This window comes from Pseudopipra pipra, chromosome 10 (assembly GCF_036250125.1).
Source record: "Pseudopipra pipra isolate bDixPip1 chromosome 10, bDixPip1.hap1, whole genome shotgun sequence".
Lineage (NCBI taxonomy): Eukaryota > Metazoa > Chordata > Aves > Passeriformes > Pipridae > Pseudopipra > Pseudopipra pipra.
This window is the reverse complement of record NC_087558.1, coordinates 6,105,237-6,130,228: the sequence shown is the minus strand read 5'-3', so window position 1 is coordinate 6,130,228 and position 24,992 is coordinate 6,105,237. Positions and strand designations below refer to the sequence as shown.

At 35.3% G+C, this 24,992-nt stretch overlaps 1 protein-coding gene across 2 annotated transcripts in view; it reads right to left on the bottom strand.

Moving 5' to 3' along the window:
• Positions 1 to 24,992, bottom strand: part of NAALADL2 (N-acetylated alpha-linked acidic dipeptidase like 2) — a 436,265-nt gene that overhangs the window by 94,158 nt on the left and 317,115 nt on the right. For both annotated transcript variants that reach the window (XM_064665876.1, XM_064665875.1), the window contains 4 exons: positions 15,397 to 15,540; positions 6,211 to 6,303; positions 2,168 to 2,373; positions 520 to 639 (listed from right to left, as the gene is read on the bottom strand). In XM_064665876.1, the coding sequence (XP_064521946.1) occupies positions 520 to 639; positions 2,168 to 2,373; positions 6,211 to 6,303; positions 15,397 to 15,540 (563 nt within the window). The remainder of the gene's footprint in view (positions 1 to 519; positions 640 to 2,167; positions 2,374 to 6,210; positions 6,304 to 15,396; positions 15,541 to 24,992) is intronic.

Here is a 24,992-nt window from a genome sequence, read left to right as displayed (position 1 = left end):
ACCAGTGTAACTGTGGAATATTCTGACTCCAGATTAACCACAAAGGCATCACTGAGCACTGAACCTGACATACTTACTTTAGACAGCATTTATTATAGTAAGAGTCATACTCTCCCTGTGTGTCATGTTACATCTGCTAAATATACAGGTTTAAATGCAAATTGAGAAACAGCCTAGAAAGATCTGATTAGGAAGAGAAAAAAGTGCTCTGTGCTAAAGAATAACAAATACGTTGCTTTAAAGCTGTCAAAAATTAAAAAAGCTGTAGGGCATGCAAGTATGGTGAGACTTGATATAACAAGCAGGTGAAATAAGTTATCCTTTCCAACCTCTTAATACATTGTTTAAAAAAAAAATTAACCTGATGACTTAGGAAAAACTGTTAAGGGGTATTCATGAGGTTAAAATTCCTAAACAAAACATCCTCCACTTATAGTCATGTAAAAGAAACTGGTATCAAGGGGTTTAACCATGTAACCTCATAAACAACATGTGAAACCAAATATTTTATTTCTATACCTCTGCTGCCAGCTGCTGAAGAGAAGGGGATGCAACAGGGTGTAAAGTTGAGTTGCCTCTGACTGGATCATGAAGGCTAACATAAGCCACAACATTTCTTTGAAGAACTCTCTTGAGATCCTACAACACAAGCAGAGCAATGGTTACTACTATGCATCATTAGAATTAAGGCTTCTTTTGTTCTTTCACTTCCTTCCAGGGAAAAACTGCACCCAATGTTTCTGTCCTCTGTGATTTCCTAAGTAATACTTAACTACTACTTCTTATAATATGCTGTTATGGACTTCAAAGGATATCTTCGTGCTATTTCTCTGTATAGCACAGGTTATAATTCCATTTCACACATCATCTCAACAAAATGCAAACAAGTCTGGGAGGAATTAAAAATGCCTACACTTGTAAGGCCAAAAATGAAAACATTACACACTGTGAAACAATGTGATGGCCTTTTAAAGTTATGCCTGACAGAAGACAAACTTCAAAAGCAATCATTATCAACAGTTAAATGGACTCAAATTTTTAAGAGACAACATTCATATTTGAATTGCATAACTTTCTCAGTGTTTTCATTTTCTTATTTGTTAGACTATAAAAATACCATGTACAAACTGTTTCAATTATTATCTCTTTTTTAAAAAGATCCCCTTTGCCTTCTCAGTAATGAGTTCCTCTTTGCATGAAGTGGCTCTTTATATTGAACAGAAGGGGTGTAACACAATTACATCTGATGTAAAGCTGACTTGAAGTGGAACTAAACAAATTTTGCTTCCAGCCTGGATCTTTTCAATTTGATTTTTTCACCCCCTCTTGTTTTTGAAGAATAATGATGTCGGAAGTATGAAATTTCAATGAGGGCTGGCTGCTTCTTACGCACGATAAAAAGCAATTAACTCTTTATTTTATCTACTGTTTTAATTCATAATAATCGTTAATGTTGGAAAATCAGCTATGAAACTCTCTGCCAGCTATTCCTCTAATTTATGAACTGAAGTCCACTGTAATTATATATGATTATCCATACCCTGTTGAGGTATTTTCCGTCAATAATCTGGTTTCTATTCTGTTGAAACTAAGAGCCCAAGGAATTGCCTGTGTTGGATTTTACCTAACTCCTTAGCACAAATATCAGAGAAATGAATCAGCACTAGCCATGGAGGCACTGCAATGTTTATGTCATTAATGTAAACCATAGCATGGTTCTCTCCTTTTCATTTAGTGTGCTCTTGATTCACTTCTCCCCACACTAAGCCTTACAATTAAAAATGAGTAAATGTTGAACTGCCAAGAAGGACAAAAAGCTCTCTAAGCTATTCCTTGGCCTATGTAATTTGTTGAGGTTTTTCTCCCTCTATCAGCCCCTGGCAATGACCTTTTACAATGCTCTGCTGAATTAGGGAGGGAAATCAGCTCTCAAAGGTGCTGTATGTGCAACCTTCACAGCTATGGAAACATCCTGCCATCTCATTATCCACAGGAACAGCCTCAAAAGGTGTTTTCACTGCATTTGCTATGTGGTACATGAATGAACACAGACAGACCTCACAGACCAGCTAATGAACCACAATTTCCACGTGGTAATTGCATATTGTTTTCACGCTTTCAACAAAAGTAATCATTATTGCAATGACACTGTCTAAAATTACTTTACCTCAGCCCACTCATATGAACCAATGTTCCCAAAGGCTGTTCCTCCCCATGAGCAGAAAACAATGGTCCTGTCAGGTCTCCAGCCCCTCTTAGCCTTCAGTGTCAAGGCTTGGATCAATGCTGTGATGACAGCAGTGCTACTGGCCCATCCTTGTCCACCATAAGGGTTCAAGCTGCTGTGATGGCTCCCAATGATGATGTATCTGTCTGAAATGTGAAAAAAAGAAAGACAGACAGGAAATTTACTTCTTCTGGATCCCAGTGTTAAAAGAATTCTAAATAACCCTAAAAAATGAACTCTGTTAGTGGTATGTAATGTCATTAGTACAACACAAAGCTGTCAACAAAAATTTATATGATTACATGCAAGACAATCATACAACATATATAAATAAAACCATGAGTACTACTTAAAAATGAGCTAATATATAAATATATGTATATCCTTTCCTAATTAAACCTCCGTGCACTTGGCTTCATTGTTTGCTTATTCTCTCCTTATAAATCTGATATATACTATTTTTACAGCAGGGCTTTGTCATATAGACAATCTAATATTTCCATGCTCACATTAGAGTGTTATGAAAATATAAAAATAAGTAGGAAACTGTCTTCAATACACATTAGCATCCAAAAAAGAAAACAAAAGGTGTGGTACTACAATAGGTAACATAAATAAAATACACAAAGTATTAGTACTCCCTCACCTGGAAGAGTGTGTTCAGTGCTCACCACCCTATCTCAAAAAAGACATGGCAGAAACAGCAGTTGAGCAGCTGGTAACCAGAACGGTTATAGATCAGGACTTAGACTTCCATGTAAGGAGACATTAAAATACCTGGACTGCAGGTTTAGAGAGGAGACATGACAGAGGAACAGAGATAATGAATGATACAGAAACGGTAAGTCAGACCCAGTAGTTTTGTTAATGCTGGGAGAAAGTACTTTACAGGATGAAAAGCAAGAACTTTCAGCCTGAAATAAAGAACACACCTATGGTTACCCCCCCAAAAAAAAAAAAAAAAAAAGCAAACAACACTTTTCTTACAGAGAAATAACACTAAATCTTCATCTCTCAAGGTATTCATATAATCCATATACCACTCACAAGAGGAAAAAAACCCCTTATTTTATTCCAAAAACGATGATGTGGTATGAAATAGCATGAATGACTAGTGTGACTGAGGCCTGTCAGAGAAGTCAAAGTTGAGTTATGCTGAATGACTTACTAAACTACTAGACCTTCTGTGTGAGATTAATTCACAACCAAAGCCTCTTTGAAGGACTGTTCACTGATTTTGTTGTGATATTAAGTAGTTTCTTTCTAGTCAAGATCTAGTCCTTTAAAGGTTTCTTTCAGTATTTCAGGATACCAATAGAGAACAGAACAGCTATCAAGTGATGCCAGATCCACAACAACCTCTGGGTGTTGTTTGGGTTCCAAAAAGTTTTGGTTTATTTTCTTTATCCATGGGGATTCACTTTGCACTTGTTGTCAGTACACCAGAATGTGGCAACACATAGGTGGTAAAATGCCAACATTTTATATTTGCTTATAAAATTATATATCTACTCCTCAGTATTTTTTACAGTGACTGTTGCCTAGAAACGATTTTAATAGAACATCAACAGACTTTGATTATAAACCTATTCTCTACTAAACTGGACTTTTATCAGCTCAACAAAATACAAAGGCATGTTGTTTTATATGGAATCAAAAATGCTTTACAAACAGGGGATTTGTTATGTACCTATAATATAATATTTTTAATCAATTGCTTGGGGAGTGTATAGGTATGTAAATGAAAATTTCTTTCTAAAAATAGACATGCAAAGTGTAAACCTAAGTGTACATAATAATGTAACAAAATGCAATCTAAATCACATAATTTTGCAACTTGTGTGTTGCACCATGAAATGCTTAATTATAGGTTGCACTAACAATGAAAAACCATAAGGTCTTCAACTCACTTAATGAAAGGAATTTGGAACAGAAATTAATGGCCTTAAAGGCTTCTATGCCATTAAAAGAAATGCCACTAACACAGAAGGATCAGACAGAGTCAACACTTACCCCATATTATGTGAAGGGGAAAGGGAAAAGACATTATTAAAATAATGTGGGACATTTTGATGGAGCAGAAGCTGCAAGCAGCAGCTTACTGTAGGAGAAGCCAGCTGAACGAGCAGGGGCAAAACATAACAGCTGGTGTCTCCTTTAGAATTCTTTATCTCTGCACATCTCTCTCTCTTGAATAGAGGCAATACCCTGAAGCAAACAAATACAGGAAAAGCATAGGAGAAAGGATGGTCATGCTTGCAGAGGCAGCAGCTGTCCTTTCTCAGAATCACATGGTAAGAAAAAAGAGAAGAGACTAGAGATAGAGAAAAAAATACCCATCAGATACTTTTGGAGGTGATAAGAAGGACAGCGTTCAGGTTAGTGACGGGCTGGACAGGTCTCTTTATACTGTCTTCTCTTGTTATATATCCCCCTTTCAGCCATGTCCAATAGAGCTATATTGTTACAGTGTTACATTTTTCAAGTTTTAAACTGCTATCAAGCAGCACATTTGATCTTCTCCTATATCTTGGTTAGAATTGAGATGCTCATTCTTACTCCTCGGATCAAACATCAGCTAAGATCACCATTACCTAGATGTGTCTGTCTGTGCATTAGATGTTTAACTTGTGCCTACATTAGCAGCCAGTTGCTATGGCTCTTGTTCAGCCAGACATCTACAGGAAAAGCTGTTGCCATCTGGAAAGTGCTTTTGACTTCACTTGATTATATATCCTTTAATTCTCTAAGTTCAGCACATATTGACAAACCCTTAAAAAGTAGCTTCTTAATAAGAATGCAATAATAAGATGAAAGATTCAGGTAAAGAGGAGATACAGAATTTATTAAACATAAACTGATGCATGGTTTTTATTAGCTGGCTTGCTTCTGTTTCACAATTCAGCAGAAAGAATGTCTAAACATGGCAGTTTCTGCCCTTCAAATTCCATGACAGTTATTTGCAAAACATTAGCAACAGTAGACTGGCAGCTTCAAATTAATGAAGGAAAATAAATCCTTTACTGAAATTAAATTCACCGTGCTAATTGTTTTCTGTTGTTTCAAAAAAAATATTTTGGTGAGAAGTATTCACTGTGAATTTACAGTATTCACAGTATTCTGGTGAGAAACATTTAGCTCACACAAAACTGAGTCCTTATTTCACTAACAGGAATAACAATTTTCTCCTCTCCCTTCTCTATGACTTAAAATATGAAATGACTGGCCCACCTCCTAAGGGACTGTAAATAAATTTGCATCCTTTCCTCTGAACCTGATAAAAGAGTATTAAGGCAAGTGTGATGATGTTTTGATGATCATCATCTGTACCCTAGGAATTGGACTAACTCCACAATGCTTTGCACTATGTAAGTAACCAGCAGTTAAGTAACAGTGTTCATTCACGTTGCAGAAACCCTTCACTTCTTAGGTAAATTCACTCACAGACAGAATAATCTCATTCTTATGATATCTTCATAAGATCTTCATTCTTACAATATCCTGATTATCACATTATCCACGTACAGCATCAAAGGAGGGAGGGGGGTTGTGCTTTATGTCTCAGTTGCATTTAGAATCTTATTTTTTAATTATTAGACATAGAGAACAGTAATCATTATTCATAGAATCGTATGAAACTAGCTTAAGGCATGACTGTAATACAATGTAAGGCTGCAGCAAGTGTTAAAATCATATTAAAATAAAACCATAACATAGTTACTTGGTATAAACTACTAATACTCTCTATAGTCTATGTGTAATGCCTGATGCTCATGTAAACATGTGTTTATTGTAACTACAACCCCCTTCAGCTTTTTCTCTCTTTAACACTTCTGTTCTGTCATAAATCAAATCACAAAATGACTACAATTAAGGATCTCTCCTTCCACTGCATTATGTGGCAAAACAGAATCCTGATCACACCTGTGACTCCCAGCCATCATGAAATAAATAACTGATACAAATGATAAAGGGATACTTACCAGGAAATACAGCTCCTTTTAAATATCCAATAACATTAGAAATAGTCTTGTAAGTTGTGACTGACTGAATATTCAGACTGATTATTTTTTTTCCTGTTAAAAGAGTAAAAAAAAAAAAGAGTTAAACTTGTTTATCTAGCCAAGAAATCTACAGAACACAGAATAAATTCCACATATATTAAAAAAGATTAAAAAAAAATTAAAAATAAAATTATACTGAAAAGGAACCAGAGATTAAAAAATGTAGTATTACACTATTTTACTTTTTTAGACCTATTTTAGCTGTGTGGTTCAAAGCTGGAATCTCAAAAGAGATCTCTACTCCTTGAGTTTAAAGATCATTGAATTTGTTCAATAAATGTTGCCAGAATACAACAGGGGAAAAAAAAACCAACAAACCTTAAACCAGTAGGATTTACATACTTCTGTAAATATGAAATTTGTGTTACTCTTTATAGGTTTTTCTCACCTGATCCTTCACCCAGGTCAATCCATCAATAACATTCACAAAATTTTACCTGGTTTCTATTAAATTTTCTTCTGGAGAAACACCCCTATGTTAAATCAGATGGGAACAGTTAGACCTATCCATTACTACCCACACTGCCAGCCCAGCCTTTGGTGATACACTTCTGAACTTATGCCAACAGAAGTCAGTTTTTTTGGCTTAGCTGGTATCAACTGAGGAAATAATGTAAATACATAGGAAGCAAAATTTTAAATCTGCTAAAACATAAGGGACTTGCCAGTATTGCTCAGCCAGTTGAGACTGTGGCACAGAATAAAGCCAGAGAAAAGTAAATGTCTGAGTTAAAATAGCTTTAAAAAATTAACTGTCCTCTGCCCTGCAGTGGGACAGAGTAACCACACAAACTCCTGCAGTTTGTGACAATGGAAACCAAAAAACTAAGTCAGGGGAACTGTTGGTACCTTCCAAATGTTTCATTTGCATTATAATAGACTTTGTTAACATTCATCTCATCTGAAAGGTCATAACTTCTATCTGAGAAAAAGGAAAATGTCTTAAGCTGCTCTAACTTCAAAGGCAGCAATTGTGTGACAATAACCACTGTGTCACCCCAGACACTCAGGGAGGGTCTCTTCCATCCAGGCATCTCTGAGACAGAATTCCTTCCATGTCCATACCCCAACTGTCACACACCTAAATTAAAATATTCCACTGATCATTTTGCTCTCTATCTCCCAGGCTATTATTCTCCCACAGATCTATTCCTGACAATTTGTTTCCAGGCTTTGTTTCCCTAGATATGGGAAGCATACAAGTGGGGAGTTTACTGCAACATGTAAAATAAAACCAGTACATCATTATGATACTGTTCTTCAAGGTTCATTTGCTGATACTTGATGTTTACTTGAAAATTCTCTTAAAATAAAATCTAATATATTTTAATTCACAAGTATTCATTTACCATTGAAAAAAGCAAACCAACTGTTAGGATCTTTGTTGTAAAAAAATGTACGAGAAATATTATTCTATTTTTCACTCAGGCAAGACCTCCTCTGTTATCAATAGACGTGTTCTGCTTTTGCTTGAACACAACAGGAAAGAAAATGCAAGTCAAGCAAGTTAATAAAAAATAAACCACAGAACATGATTTTTCAATAATCAATCACAGCAAGTTAATTTTGATTTGTCATGCAATTAACTTCACCCTTCTGATATAAATTACTGTAAGGTTTATTAACACCATGTGATGATGAATTGTGTTTGTTCTATAAATCCACAGATAATATTTTAGAATTTTTAAAAAGTATTTGATTTAAAACAAAAAAATTATCCAAAGGGTTCCCAAACGGTCTTTCAGAAAAATGTGAGAAGAGCTCAAATCATCCATGTTGATTAAGCAGCTTAAATTTAATCCAAACTATGCAACTTACTTCTTGCTGCTGATTCTCACCTACAACCACTCTAGAGCCAATTCAGTCTTCTTGAAAAATAGTTTTAAATTCAAAACTGATTTCCTTTCCTTTTCTTACAACACTTCAGATACTCGTTTCTTTGGGCTCCACTTCAGAAAAAAGATTAATCCTTTTGAAGACAACCAACTTCATTGTTTTTCCTTAACTGACATCAGCTATCCAGTCTTCAACCAACAATGAAGAAACAGAAAATTAACTTCTGGCAATACACCATATTCTAGAATCAGATATTTGAGTTAATAGTCATGTAACACAGTAGTCAGCTTAAAGTGACTTGGGCTTAAAGGCTTAGTACATCAGATGAAAAGGCTGAAAGTACTCTTCAGAGTACACAGCAGAAGTGAAATTTAATCCCTTTAAAGAGTTCTGACAACAAAGCTCTCTTCCTTATGCTATAATTTAAAGATCTTGCCATCTTTCTCTTGTTTTTTTTCTGTATTCTCTGGAAAACTATGAGGAGACTTTAACTTAACATGATTCAGGATACACTTTGAGTTTATGTAAGACAAAAGCTACTTCTGAAATAGAAGAAGAGAAATGTATTTATTGTTATTTTTAATTTCTTTCTTTTGTGATTTGGAACTGTAAATTGTCTCATACCAAATGACTACCTTCTCCTCTCCTATTTACATAGTTATTTTTAGAAATGCATGGCTATTTCCCATTCATTTGACTGACGATTTTAGTACTCCAGATGAGTAAAAAAAATTCTACTTGCAGTATTTATGTTAAAACACACCATGAGTTATGTTTTGTTTCTTTTTTTGTTTGTTTTTAACCTCATCCCAAGCTCATAAAAACAGAGAGGAGTATAAGTTTGAGCCTCACTTTCAAACATATTGGTTAAATTCTTGAATCCTGATCATGCTAAATGCCTATAATCAGACAGTTTTCTGAGCATTGCTTTGAGTACTGAATTTTAAAAAGCATCTTTGGGGACTTGGGTTCAAAAATTGAACTAATTTGACGAGATTTTTCCTATTCATTTACAAAAATTTCCTGACATCACATTTAGCTCCAGTACAGAAGCACTGAGAACTAAACTAATTCAAGCATTTTGATAGCTCCTGGATCATAAAACCAGAAGTTATTTCAGAAGACTGCAGAAATAAGGTACACTGAATGTAATGCAGTTTTCAATATACTTCTGTTGAAATCAACATAAACCACACCTGAATAAACAGACATCAGTCTGAAATCACAATTAAACTAAAGATTTCAAACTTCATCAAACATCCATGGCCATGTAACTAACTTAGGGGGCACCGAATAAGCTGAAATAGTCATAATAATACTAAATTTGATGGATTTCTTGTTCCAGTCATTCAAAAACCTTACACCAGGCTTTAATAACTCAACTTCTAACTTTTTGACCACACATTACCAAGCTTTTCAGACACCTCTGAAGGCCAAGGATTCCTTTAATAATGAAAGCCACTGGTTTTATTAAGTTATTTTCCCCAAGAGCAGAGGTTTGTAAAGTAATATCAAATACCACAGAACATGATGGTAGAATAAGAACTAACTGCACTCAGCGTAGAAACACAGTAAGCTATTTATATGTAAACAATAATCAAATATATCATAGATTTCCTATATTCTATTGGTGATACTGTAAAAAATAATATGGCCTGGTATGCAGTTTTTGGAATACCCTGTTAATCACACAGGTATGACAAGTAAACATTAAAACATATATAACACCAGATTTTACTGTAGTTTGAAACAAATGCTTCATTTTCACTAGACATTTTCTGGAATAATTGAGTAAAAATTCCAAACTACTACTACCATCTTAGACTGCCTAGTTAACGGGCTTTTAAAATCTCACTGAACTGTGAAAAACATATTTCAGTTAGTTCTCAGTGTTTCATCATGTCAATTTGAGTGCAAAACCTTATCTACTACATATTTTATGTCAGTTTTCAATTAAGTTCAAACACAAAACTCTAAATGAAGAACTGTAATCATCATAAGCATTTATGTAACATCAGAACTTACATATAAAAACACTACATGCAACATAATGACATACTTAGAAAAGTGAATAAACATAAAATAGTGTATACCTAATAATTTAAATAATCTCTGAAAAAATATTGTGAGACACTATCAAATTGCATGTGCAAAAATCAATACTGAATTTACGCAAGGTACAGCACTGTTGAATTATAAAATTATTTGCACAGGATCAAACCTCCAGGACAGATGTCCTGTAACAAAGAGCCTTTAGCTATTTGGGGTTTTTTCTTTGGTTTTTTTTGTTTGTTTGTTTGCTTGTTTGTTTGTGGGTTTTTTTGTATAAGCAGTGCACCATCTACATACAGTCTGTTTGAAATCTGGTATCCCTAATATTTTTCTCTAATAGATTTCTATTTGATTAACCAACTATGTTGCCTTCTAACAATATATCCCCTTTTTTAAATGGATATTCACAGATCTTGAGTTTCCAAGCCAAATCTTTGTCTGAAGAGCTTAATGAATAAATTTCTTGCTATTTGATCATCTTTTCTGAACTACAATGAGGAATCCAGAAATAAAACTATTCAGATTAAGAGCTTCTGAAAATAAGCAATGTCTAGAATAAAGTCCTTTAAGAAGGCTTTAAACTGGGATGGCTTAAATGGGATACAAAATCAATGTGTCAAAGTTAGTACCAAAGAGAGCTGAAAATGCTTCATATGGTACAGTTGAATTTCATAACCTCACACTATTCTGACAGTTTCTTTACCTGCTTTACAGCAATCAAAACCAAAGCATCACATAGCAAAACAATGGCAGAGAACACAATTATGAAAATATACCTCGACTGTTTACAGTTCTGGTAGAAAAGCTCTTGAGGCTTCAGGTGGGAGTAGAGAGAAGATACATAAAAAATGCTTCTCACTGTTCATGCTTAATTTGTTCCATGAACTTAAAGAACGAAATTTAAAGTAATCATGAAAAGAAAATCTGAGAGTATTGGTATAAATATCTGTAAATTTTCATATCCAGTATATCTGAATTAGATCAGACTTCCCTATGTAACATGTACTTCTTTGAAAAGGCAGTAAGAGATACCTGCAGAACACTGTTATATTCCTATTGTTATGTACAGTGACTTCATATCTTGTAGATACAGTAACATGCACTGCCACACATTATGCTGGCATCTTTCTCTATTTGTTTTCTTGGATTCATGTTTAGCATAACCCAAGTACCTAGAAATTATGGGATTGTTTGTGCACTGGTATCACAGTGTATGATGGCATGGCCAGAGTTTATTAAATATGGTGCCCTTTCTTTTCTCTGACAGGTAGCAAACTATGAAGGAGAAACACATATAACAAGAGCACAAGGCTGTAGCCTAATAGGAGGAGATATATATCCTTTTCATGCCCTTCCTCTGACTGAATAGAAGACAGGCTTGATTTGCACCACTTGGCAGAGAACTTTGGCTGGGATGATGATCGTGTAATATGGAAACTACAGGACTCTTCCAATTAATTATTGCTTTTGTGTAATTAATGATTCAAACTTCACATGATCAGAATTGACTAAAAACAGTATAGTAAACATCTGACATGTGGAACTGTATAAAATAGATGTTTAAAGTATTATAAAAATTATTCTTTATGTTATGCTACAAACCTTTTCAGTAACAGTCACTTCTGGTTATCTGATCCACTCTCCTTTTTTGGCAGAGGAGGTGGATTTGTTTGCAGCCTAAAATGTAGTCTTGCATTGCAGTCACTATGATGATTCATTATTGATCAATGACTGTATTTTTTAGGCTAAAAATGTTACAAAAGATTAAAAGGTTCTACCTAAAAAGCATTTAGATCTGAGTAATTTTACTCATTGTAGCAGTATCCTGTGAGTCTTTGTATAGCTGGCTCTCCTATTAACACAGTGTTTGATATCATTCAAGTTACTCAAACTATTTATGCTTTGGTTATATTATTTTATAAGTTAAAATATAAAAAGAAATGACACTTAGGTGTCAGCAAAAGGGGTGCAGAGCTGGTAAGAAATGGGATCTTCTTTTGCGTATGTTAACTCCGTTGATATTTTCTGAAATAATACACCTTTAATAATCTTGGTTGATCTATACAAAGAGAGAAATGGGGTTGGATTTAAGCATCAGTTGGCTAAAGAAACTTAGAAGCCCTTAGGTGAGATCACTGCATGAGTGATCCTTTAAGTGAGATCGACACACTGCTTGCATTATACTTCCCGTCATTTGAGTTCTATTGCCCAGGAGTATTAGGTCAGACCAGCTGCCCATCTAGTCCTTATCTCCAAGAGTGACCAACAACAAAAATGTGGAAAAGAATGGAAGAATAGGATGATGCCACAGACACCTGGACACTGATCAATAGTTAAATCCTAGATCTTTCTCATCTTCTGTCTTCTCAGATACGAATGAGTATGAAAACCAACACTTAAAACCAAAGAGAAAAATTACTTACATATTACTCGTGTTTTTAACCACCAGACCTTCAGGTTTTCCATTTAACAACAAAGTATTTGGTCACTAGTGGCAAAAAAAGACTTTTTAAATTAAATCCCACTAAACAGATTTAAATTAAATACTCAACAGATTAATTGAAAAGGGATGATTTTCACCTGACTGAAATCTACCAACTGGCAGGTAACTTAAAAAACAAGGACAGTTTACTGCAACACAGCAGGATTCTCTTCATTTACGTTTATAGGAGTGCTTTTGTTTTACAACCACCTTCACAATGTTCTAACAATATCCTACTAATATCCTATAAAAAAAGAAAAGCTTCAAAACTTTACAGCTTCTCTATAAAGCTTCACTCAAACTCCTTCTAATTGCCTATTTTGGAGAAAAGTTCATGGATTCAGATTAACGAGGATTAACAACAACGTACCTTGCTACACAAAAAGCAAATCTGATTACTAACTTCATCTAATACAAAACTAATAACTAACTTCAATTCCCACTATTTGCTTTGTAGGCTCTGAGCAGTTGATTTATCTCGGATGTTTGTTCCATATCCTCTCACTCACTCTGTCACATTTTGTCTCTTGAAAACTGCAAGGCTAAGGGGAAAAAGAGGCAATATGAGAAAACTATATATAAATGTTTAATCATTACTGATGAATCTGCTGTTCAGTTTTTGGAACAGACTGATGAGAGAATGATGATCATTTTATTCTAACAAATTTCAAGCCAACCAATCATCTGAATTGCTCATTCCCCTCTTTTGACAGATGAGTGATGAGTTCTACGTCAGAAGTGAAATCTCTCTCTTAAGCTTCTTCAAATCAACAGGAAGACTGCAAATTCAACCTTCATTGTTTTCAAATGCCTTGCTCTCTTCAGTGTTATCTCTTTAGTTATTACTCTTATTAAACAGTTCTACACAATTTCTTATCATAAGACCAGTTTTTTATCTCTTCCATTAAGGCTGCTACTGAACACTTCAGCACACTATATGCTCCAGCACATCCATAGTTTCACCATTACTTCAAGGCAAAATACATCATAAAACATTGCAGAATTATACAAGGCTTCTTATTATAGTCCCTATTTTCTCAGTAAATTAAGAGTTTAAAAAAAAATCCCACATGGATTACTGCAGTTCAGAAGCTTTACAGGAAATCAGACACAGGCTGTTGTGTTCACCCAGAGTAAGCCACACATGGACTGGCTCTTACTAGCCTTGGAATATTCTTTCCAGAAATTTTCCACCTCACAGAATACCTGTCTTCTCAGTGAAATAAAACAGACATGCCACACCTGTCACAGAAAAAGCAGAATAAGCCACCCTTTAGGTGATTCTGTCCTGCAGCCTCCACAAAGAGCTTTTTGAGAAACAGGCACTGTGAATGCTTTTATCCTTCTAAAACGAGTGTCATTTGCCAGGCCAAATTCATGCTTTCCTTCAGGCATTTCAGCTGTTTAAAATTCCAACAATACCAGCAAGCTTCACACATCCTACCTGGAACAGTAAAGCACTTCCTCCCTCCCAAATGGCCTTTTTCCATTTTCTACTGGTTGTGGGGACGATCAGTTCATCTTTAAAGTATCTAGTCAGCCATGCATGGAGAGCAATAGTCCTGCCTAACCACAGCAGCTTAAGCCATGAAGCAGGAGGTCTTCTGCCTCCCTGTTTAGTATGTATAACTACAAATGCTAACCCAAGTCATAAAATTAATCAACCTTTTTTATGACTTGTTGTATTGCACTGCTATTCCACAATAACTTTCCAAAAGCAATAAACAAGTGATACAGTACACACGTGATAGTACATTGGTTCCCCTTAAAATTAGCTTTTACCGTTGTCATCGCTGTTTGTAGCACAGGATACAGTGGCTAACTTAATCTGCTTCCTCCCCTCCAAGACCACAGCTTCAAATCATTTCATTTAAACAGGCATTATAAAAAAAATACACCTTTTTTTTTCCTGCATTTTTTTTTATGGTGAAAGATGGACAGGTACAAAACAAAAATGAAGACAGAATTACTGAACATGCATCTCATCTAGAATGTTCTCTGGAAGCTCTTCTTTCACTGAAACACTGTGCAGTATCTTTGCTGGAAGACTGTATCCTTATTTTTTTCCCCACACACAATAGCAATAAGTTTGTTCAAGCACTAATCTGTGTGACTTTGCTAATGGCATTATATCTAAATATATACTCTGAATGCATTCTTTCATTTCATCTGTCTCTACTCAAGGTCTTTTGTTCTTATCATCAGGACCATTTTTTGTGGTGAAACCTGGAGAAAAAAGTGCCTGAAGGTTCAGATAACAATACCTTGTTTATTCTATACCAGATACAAATTAAGAAATACAGAGAGACATATCACTGTTAAGAATTACAGTATTATTGTACCAGAGACAGGAAAAAAACCTATACAATAATACTGTTCCTGGTGCTTTAATGTTAAAATCACATTCTTAATAGTACAGTAAGTCCTAACAAACAATTAACAAAACCTACCTAGTGATGGTATCTACACAGAGGAGGTTTTTCATCAGTATTAAGAATTAATGCTTAATGTCTTATTCTAAGAGAATTATTTGGTTTTTTTAAACCAAAGCTTCCATCTGTCAGATTTTAGAAGCATAATTTTTAGGCTGTTCATAGTCCCTCCTAGAAAGCAGCTCAGCAAAACATACTCACGATCAGCTAAACCTCTTAGTTGTATATAGTAACAGAAAATGGACTTGGAGTCCTTGAGGAACATTCCATAGTTAGAGGGAAAGTGTACTTAAAAAGTATTACCTGTCGGTGGCAGCTGGAGGGGTGTACACCTATCTTTTTGGACACTGTCCTCAGGTAAGGAAACAAGTTTTCTGGCAAGCACTGCAGAAATTGGTTGTACTAACAGTGTTGTGAGGTTCAGTCGATTTTGCCTGTAGCTTCCATCTTAAAAAAACAGAAAGAGAAGGGCAATTTTGTAAAAATTAGATTTCAATCCATCATAAACCAAATAAAACCCACAAATCTCTATAACACAGCTTAAAACAACTGACATAGATAAGCAGCTGTTATTTAGTACTTACCTTATTGAAAAAAAAAGTCTCTTCAAGACCATGTACCACAAAATTGCATGTGCATATTACAGTATTTGGGCAATAGTTCCACAAGAAAGAAGCTGACAAAGAGTCCGTGCAGATATTGCACTGTATGTGACTTAAACACACTAAACTAAATTGGTTTGTACTCAAGGAAACATTGAAAAATACAATTATAGATCAGAAATAACTTCCAAATTCAAGTAAAAATTGAACACAGCCTTACAGGGAAGAGCAGACATTTAAACTGCCCAGAATCATGTGCAAGTATCCATCTGCATTGAACAGTTACTACTGATTAGGCTTTATTTTGCCTAGAGAAGTTGTGCTATTTAGCTCACCCTTTAAATGGTTTTAGTGCTATCACACAAACAAGCCTTTGTGAGAAATCTGACAAGAAAAACACCAAAAATGAGGCATGTTGATAATATACTGGCAATTTGATGAGATGTGCTTCCTTGCATGTACCAGAAACCCTGAAAATTCTGATATACACCAACCTCTTTGAAAGGCTACAAACTGGTCACCTCATTGACTCAAAGTGGGTTCAATGCAGCTAAGGTGACTCTCATGTATTTTATTAATGCAGGGGTGTTTCTGTGATGGGAAGTTGAAGGATCACATGAAGGAGACCTGAAATAAGAGGGTACTACTAAACAGACACACACATCAAGTGAAGTAAGGTATGGATCAGAAAGCCACTGACTACCTCATTTACAGCGTAAAGAACTTAAGAAGTCATAGTACAAATCTCTCAATAACAATAGATTCAAATGCTCTGAAGCACTTCAGGACAAAACATCTGTTTTTCTCAGCTATTTCTTCTGGCCAGTAGAGGTATCATCTCTTCCCACGGAAAGCAAGAACACTCTTGCAGACAAAAAGCCCACCATGGAAAGGGAGAGGACATTGATAGCCCAGGGCAGGACACAGCTCCAGAACAACCTGCAGCACTCTCAAAGCCTTCCAATATACCTGCCCCCACTGAATCATTTCCAACATTCAACTAGACATTCAGAATACAAGGCCTCCCTCTGAGACCTCCTGGAAACAAACACCATATTTTCTGTCGACATGGAGTTCTTTACTACTCAAAGGCATCCTTTACATCCTGTGTGACTGCAATCACAAAGGGAGGGAGCTATCAGAAATCAGCAGCACATGTTCTAATACATTTCTATAAAAATACTATTAGGATTGTTATTGCTGAAGCACAACATAAAAAAAAAATCCAGTCACCTCCAGTTTTCATTCTTTTTATGCTAGAAACTCCTGAGACTTTTTATAATATGCCCTTAAGCATAATGTAAAAATTGACCAAAGCTGTATTATTTAAATACGGAAAAACAAAAACCATGGTTCAGCTTTAATACAAAGTGACAAGTGTTCACTTTGAAAGAATCAGGTAAATTTTTAAGTGGAAAGGTGAAACTGGCTCAAAACATCATAAACATGGTAAAATCAGTTTGCTCAGGCTTTGAGAGTCAGTTTCTGGAATCAAAAAACCCCCTAAAATGTCCTACAGAGATGGGCAATTGAGACATTATTTTCTGTGTAGTGTTTGTCAATCTGCAGACTGTGTTAGAAGAGCAATGAGGCTCAAAATGTTTCAGATGAGAAGCATCTCTCCCTTCTCCAGTTACTCAGAATTTGAGCTTCACACCTGAATGAGCTTTGAAAGATACACTTTTGAGAACAACTTACAGGAGAAAAACCCACCATGTTTAAAAACTAATCATTTAACAATAGAAGATGGAATTTGATCTATGGGACAAATAGAAAAGAAATACATAAAAAGGCAGATTTAAGTTATCTGGGCAGATTTATCTGGAAGAAAAACTCTCTAATAGAAGGAATTTATAAAGACCTGCCTAGGTAGGTGATAAAATCTCTACAACTGAAATCTTTCTAAAGAAAAGAGTAATCAAACATCTGTTAGGAATGACAGAGCTATGGCTGATGCCCTCCCTGAGGGAAGGTGCTGCATTAGATGACCTCTTGACATCTTTTCCAGGCCTGATTTCTGTAGAATTCTCCAGTAACTGAACTTCCTGAACCATTAAAAAAAAAAAAAAAAAGGCATTATTGGAACTAATGTTAAAAAATGCTTTTTAAAAAAAGGAAAAGTGAGAGTCACTTTCCCTCTTCCAGGCATGTAATAGCTGCCAGGAAAGTAGCCTGCTAAGAGGACTGAGGAAAGCTCTCTGCACCATGATCAGGTTTCAAAAGTGAAAGACTCAAGACCAGTCCTCTCCAGTGCACACTTAAAAATCTGGAGATTTCCAGGGCTGCTGGTTAAAGCTCAAACATTCAGTTTTTAAATACTGACTGTGAAAAAGTGCTGTGCAACTTCGTAAAGGAACCAACATATCGAAAGAAGTTTGAGATTCTTGCTGGCACTTTCTCTGCTGGATGCCAAACTCTGTGGAGCACAGAGTGCTTTCAGGATCTGTGGAAACAACAAATGCTTTGAGGATAATTTAAATTTGACATTTTGCTTGTAATGAAATTTAGTTTTATAGCATGAAACTCTTCCAAGAAACAGAATTCCTTCTCTGCAAGTCTAACAATCTAACCGTGCCAGGCCTAGAACCACTATTAATTTTAGAAAGTCTCTAGAGAACATACTGTAAAGCAAGAAGAAAAATATGGTAATCAATTATTAAGTTAATTTTAGGAGCACAAACAGAGGCAATCTTTAGAAAGTTTCTTCGCAGAAAGCAAGGCCTGCATTTCTACTTTTGCAGTGACTGTGTTTTATGTTTTCTTTTTCAAAGCAAGCACAAAAAGCACCAGCTTCCATACTGCTCCGTTTGGGACACACATTTGGAAGCCAGGATTTCATAGTGATCCATCACTTAACTTACTGGTATTTGTAACATGTTCTGAGATTTCTGAAAAGCTTTTACAGGGAGAATTTAATAGTAACACTTGTGTACCATATGTCACTCAATTCTAGGCAAAAGTACAATTTTATCATCGTTTCAGTGACTTTTGTGAAGACTGAAAGATCAGAGCACATGAAATGAGAGTTAGTCACAACACCTTACCCCTCTAAAAGAACATTGCGTCACCCACAGCTTCTTAGTATTAGCAAATAGGCTTTTATTTATATTTCTCTAAAAAGTTTTTTGCTACATGAATCAATTTTCTGTTAACTTTTGTTTAAATTCCAGATTCAAAGGAAGACTGGACAGAATATTGTATTTCATCATATCTGTTTATTAAAGTCACCCTCTGCCAGGATCTGATAAAACAAAAAGTTAACAACTAAAACTGTCTAAAAAGTTTACTGATAGAATTCATCAAAATAATTCCTTCTAAGACCTGAAACACTGCTTTAAGGATGTTCCCCCCAAAAAAAGAGAAAAAAGAAGTATTCTGACTGAACACTGAACCATTATTGTGCATACCCACATCTTTGACTTTCTGCTGCATTAATAATAGAGCATATTAGTTTTGAAATATCTGAAATGAATGGCTCATTAATTTTTCACCTTAAGCTTAATAGAAATTTGACAAACAGTTTTATGCTGAGAATAGACACTCCAAGCAGGACTTCACAGCACATGATGGGAATAAATTAGAGCATAAAAGACAATATAATGTGTATTTGGTCAAATAAGATGGTTCTGTCATTCAATTGCCTGAAGTGAAGTTAGTTCAATGCATTTCCGTGAAAGTGGCATTTTTATATTTAAGGATTCCCAGCATAAATGCCTTTGTCAGCGCTTGATCTTGTATTTAACATGACAAAAAAAAGATGTATAAATTGATATGTCATAGACATCTATATTCTTTGAGCTTTGAACTCGTACACAGCTTCCCCCCAACTTTGCTGATAACATTCAACAGCTGTTACCTTCCACTGACTCTCATGTAGTTAGGCACAATGATTTATTCTTCACTGCAAAATCAGTTTATCTGTGGTTTTTCTGATTTACATCTATCCAGACAAAGGGACTGTGCAGTGCCTACAACAGGGAGATTCCACCAGCTGGTTGGTGGTTCCAGGTATTAAAACTCACATCACTACTGGTAATCATAATAATTTTGCCATGCAGCAGCTACTTGATTAAATCTTCAGCTACAGTTGCTAACAATACTGTCGATGAGCAGCATTTTTAAGATAGACATAACTCTTCTAACTCAAAAAGACTTCAATTAAGCCTTCACATCCCATTTAATCTCTGATATGAAATGTATCCATCAGCTACACCTCACAAAGTCACTGACTTTTTTTTCCTTCCTAAATTTTCTCTTTGAACAAAGGAAGAAAAATAAACTGATTCTGGCTGTTACTTCTTGCTGTAAATGGATACAGTTAGAATATTGACCCAGAAAACCTGATGCTGTTCTGCAAGCACTTATGAACAGGAAATTCTGGGAAGGCTCACCCCCACCCCCACCTGCTCAGTGTTTGGACTTTAAGAGTCAGATATATAGTTTTCTGCATATGAAGTCAAAAAGAGACCTCTTCCATTAACAGAATTGGTGCTGAACACCCCATGGTGTTTAAAATGGCAGTAAGAATGGATTTTATTCATGGGAAGGAGAAGACCATAGCTTCAGACTTGGAGAGTATCTTGAGATGTAGAAGCTAAAAAATACCAGCAAGAGTAAGAAAAAAGTAACTGATACAGAACAATGTTATTCAAGAGAAGAGCAGAACCTGGAGCAAATGCCTCTAGAGCAGAACTGGTAACAAAAGTTTCCCGCTATGTCTTTATTCAATTCTCTATGAATTATCCACTAGAATTACAGTGTGGAACATATGTCACTATTGAAGTATTTTGCTTCATAGCCACTGGTAGAAGCACGGAGAAAAACAATTTTTCCTCTTTTGTAAAAAAAAAGAACTCTGAAATTCTGCAACCAGGGATTTTAACAACAGCCACATGTAAGGGCTTTCAAAGCAGCTTTGCAGGCAGCAAAGCACGAGATGATGAACTGCTCTGCCAATTACAACAACATTGTGGCAGCTTGAATTTCAGGATGCATGATCTCAAGTGGGCAAGGGACACTTAGAACTGTGTGCTGATTTGAGATATGAGTGAGAAATATGTCTGCGCCTATAAAAGGTTTATGCACATTTACAGAAAGTACAGAACTGAAAGGCAGTGAGGATCACCTAGAAGGGAAACAAGCCACTGAGAGTTCTCAGAAATGATCTGAAAAAGATTCACATTTTTTTCTTATCATTGGTGATGGATAAAAAAACTTCTTTAAAAATAAGTTTTTAAAAAAAGTCACATTCCCATGATGTCAGGAGTTGACAAAATTTTAGAAGAAAATCGAAGATATCACACCACCTGTGATAAACTCCCCAGTTAACAACACCATACATCCACTGGTATGTACCCAAAACCATAAAACTATAGAACTACTGATTTTCTTACAAAGTATATTTACTGCATTCTGTTTACATCACATTTTATCAATGGACTGGATGCAAATCTGTGTATATATTACTCAAGACTGTCTCTTTAAACAGATTTCTGTCATCCTTAAAAAGAAAACTAGTAATTCAATATCTGATGTGAGAAAAAATTACATCTACAACTTGCTGTCATCTTTTTCCCTCCCTCACAAGGAAATGTGCTTAATCATTATGAAAGAGGAAAAAAAAGTCACTCCCCTGCCTCTTAGTGCAAACCACTCTTGTCTTAATGACTACTTAATGTACTTTAAAAATACTGTCTTGTTTCTTTTTAAGATACATAGAATGAAAAGCAACACATTTATTGTGTAAAAGCAAAACTGCTTTGACACACTGATGGACAATCATCTCATTAATTTCCCTGCTTCCTTCTGAGAATATTTAATACATTGGCAAGAATAAAAAAGAAATGCAACCAAAAAAAAAAATTCACACATCTCTCGCCATTTTGAATCCCCCTTTTCATTTAGCTTGTTGTAGTGGGTAATACTTAAAATGACATGTAAGTGGCCAAAATGGAGCAAAATTACATAACACTTCTACACCAACTGACAGGAGGTAAATTTTTTCCTTTTTAAGTATCCTACAATTGTGTAACCACTAAGCCATAAAAAGGAAAGAGCAATTCTTCCACATATTACAAATAGCTAAAACATATTTTTATCTTCTAGTAACAATGGAATGCAACAGGGGAGAAAGGATAAGATAATTTTCAGGTTTTCCTCTGTTAGAAAATGCTCTCCTTGCTACTGAGATGAAAGAACTCTCCACTGATAGCAGTTTGGTCATGGGACATACAAAGGGGTGGTGGATATTCAAAAGGGTTGACAGAAGTTGCCTGCCTTACAAGACAAAAAATAAAGTGTTCTCAGTACTTTAAAAATAAGCTTATTAAAAAAAATCCAACAGTCATAAACTTCAGCTTCTGCACAATTTATTCTTTGCCATGCATGCTGAATTCAAAACAGAATGTTCAATACTTTAGTATTTAATTTTGGATTCTATTTGAGGTATTCTTGATAGCAAAAGATATGCTTAGCATCTTCTACCTTCATTAAATTTAAGAACACAGGTACTTCCCACTGTAAGGGTGTGTGTGGAAATAATCAGTGCTAAAAAGATTGGAAACGCTCAGAAAAATTACCCATGTAATGAACTGACCACGATCTGCTGCAACCAGTTATCTGAGTCTTAAATTGGATAATAACTTATCATTAAGGACCGCAAAAATAAATATTAAGATTCGTACTTAAATTTTATATCTTTGCACCAAATTAGCAATTTAAACACTATATGATAAAATAATTCTACAAAAAAAATTATTGCTGGTATTTTTTATTTTCCTAAAATATGCAGAGGTATTAATCCAAGCAGTTTAGCAGAACTGCTTGAAGCTATTGCTCTGATGTTCAGAATTACAGCAAAATCCAAAATATTAAATATCAGACACATACTTGGACTTCCTTTTTTTAATCTTCCTCTTAGGGCAAAATTACTTCATGAACCCCATACCTGCAAGTCTGTGCATGAAATGTAGCTGCTTGTTGCTCCCAGAAAATATATTTCCCAGCCCATTAACTACACGATGTTCTTGAACTGGGATCTGGAGGGAAGCTCGTGTGTACGTGGGTCTGTGCATGAGGGAACACAAATCAAACTGATGGACTAAGATGTGACAGAGATGGCTTTTAAAACTGATATATTACAGAACATTTTGAATTCAGGAGCCAAACACATTACAGAATTTGTTATCAGTTTCACTGACAAAAAAATTCTCTCCCACTTGCGAAAAGGATCCAGGCAGGCACCAAGCAGGGATATCCTGCTCAGAAACGGGAATACTGACTCACAACAGCAGAAAAGGCACACAGCACCTCCTGTTTATGTTTTCACCACTTCAAGAAATAAGGAACTTCTGGCACATTCAAGAGTCAATGGGCTGGTCTTATGACTTGCTGCCTCCTGAAATAAACCTTGGTTTGCTACACTGGTGAGGGCCACCACGACAAAACCAACAACAAACACGGACAGGAGACATCTATATGGATTTCATTCCCTTCAGTGATGATGGACACAACACACAGTAAAATAAGGGTCTTGCTTTATGTGAAATATGCTTGCAGCAGCCAGAATATACATCAGGCAACATATGCCATCGTTGTTCTCATTATGAACAAGCATAGAGTCCTGTTTATTCACAATAATGAGATTTATTGTTATTAAAAATAATAAAAGCCCTATAACACTCTACAAGGAATGGAATGGAAACAGAAAATCTCTAAGAAAACACTGAAAGTGACAGGTTTAGGATGACAATTATTTTGTTTATAGCATGTAGTGAACATTGCAGTAACTCAGAATCACGTGCATATGTTGTCTGTGGTACAGTATGCTTTTCTTAAAATTCTATATATCTCTGATTCATTCTTCCATATTTGTTTAAAATCTGGAAAGTCACATTTTGGCTTCAGTTTGATGACATATGAGGTCAACCAAGAGTGTGGAGTCTCCCCCTTTTCCGACAGCCTGTTACTTACTCCTCTCCCTACACCACAGTGATGTTTCAATGTCCATGTTATGAACCAGAATCAGCAAACTTTAAAAAAGTTCTTTAAAGCCAGATCAGCTCCCCAGCCCATGTCACAGCAGTGCTCCTAACAGATAAATGAGCAGAGTAAGAGGTAAGGTAGGACCAAGGAGGTAAATGGCGTGGCTGGAATTCCTCCAGTTCAACACAAAGTGACTGTTCCAAGGCACAGAATGACATTTAAACATGCACATGAATTCAAACACTACTTACAGCTTAAAAAAAAAAATAAATTAAAAAATCTTTATATTTTCCATTTTCTCTAGGTTTTTTGAGGCATTACGGGATAATTCAAGAAAACCATTTAAAAAAACCAAGGCCTCTAATATTTTGTCTGAAAATTATACATAATTAATATGTATCTTCTGTTTTAGCAGGTTAAAGAAGTTGCAGTGTTAACTTGTCTGATCTTAATGCCAAAAATTTGCAGAAGAAGATCAATCTATTAATAATGCATGTCTATTAATGCAAAGTATATTGATACCATTTAGCTTTGTTTTAGTGGACCATGCAACTGAACTGATGCTCATTTTCAAGGTCAGTTCTGACTATATGTATGGAAAGCATACAAGAAGTTCAAAAAACCCCAACCAACAAACTCTATCTGCTTTTATTTTGTTCTAAAGGGCTTGCACTCAACTAAAAGTGAAACACAGAGAAGAATCTTAAAAAACTAGACTGCAATGGAAGTGTTCCAAGTTCTCAGTTCATCTTTAATTTATTAATCTTCCACCCGCAAGACCAGATAAAGTAGATATATTTGGTCACGTACCAGTAATAATTTGATTACAATTACTGAAGAAAAAGAAATATCCTGGCAAGTCAATCTCAAATGACAGTTTTCCAGTATGAAGACATAGACGTTCTCAAGATTCCTATTAATCCAATTTATAGTACAAAGTGTAGAAAGAACTATGCTTGGAAAATCCTACAATTCTGAATCTATGGAAATCCTTGTAACACATATTGGCTTATTTCTTGAATTACAGAACAGAGACAAATAAACTATAATCTATTTGCAGTGTTCCTCAGAGATATAAACACTGGTATTTAATTTACTTAATAACTTGCTTATGTATTTGCATGTTTTATTATGTTCATGCTGACTAGTGTAACTGACGGATTCAGCTTCAGAAGGCGATTACAAACACCCAGGAGAACTGGATTTTATTTTGTGCACAACAGCACATTCTTTGTGAATATTCATTCAAAACTCCAAGCGGAGTCTTTGGCCCTAAATGATTTCTGAACCATCTCTTGTAAGAAGCTTTGCATC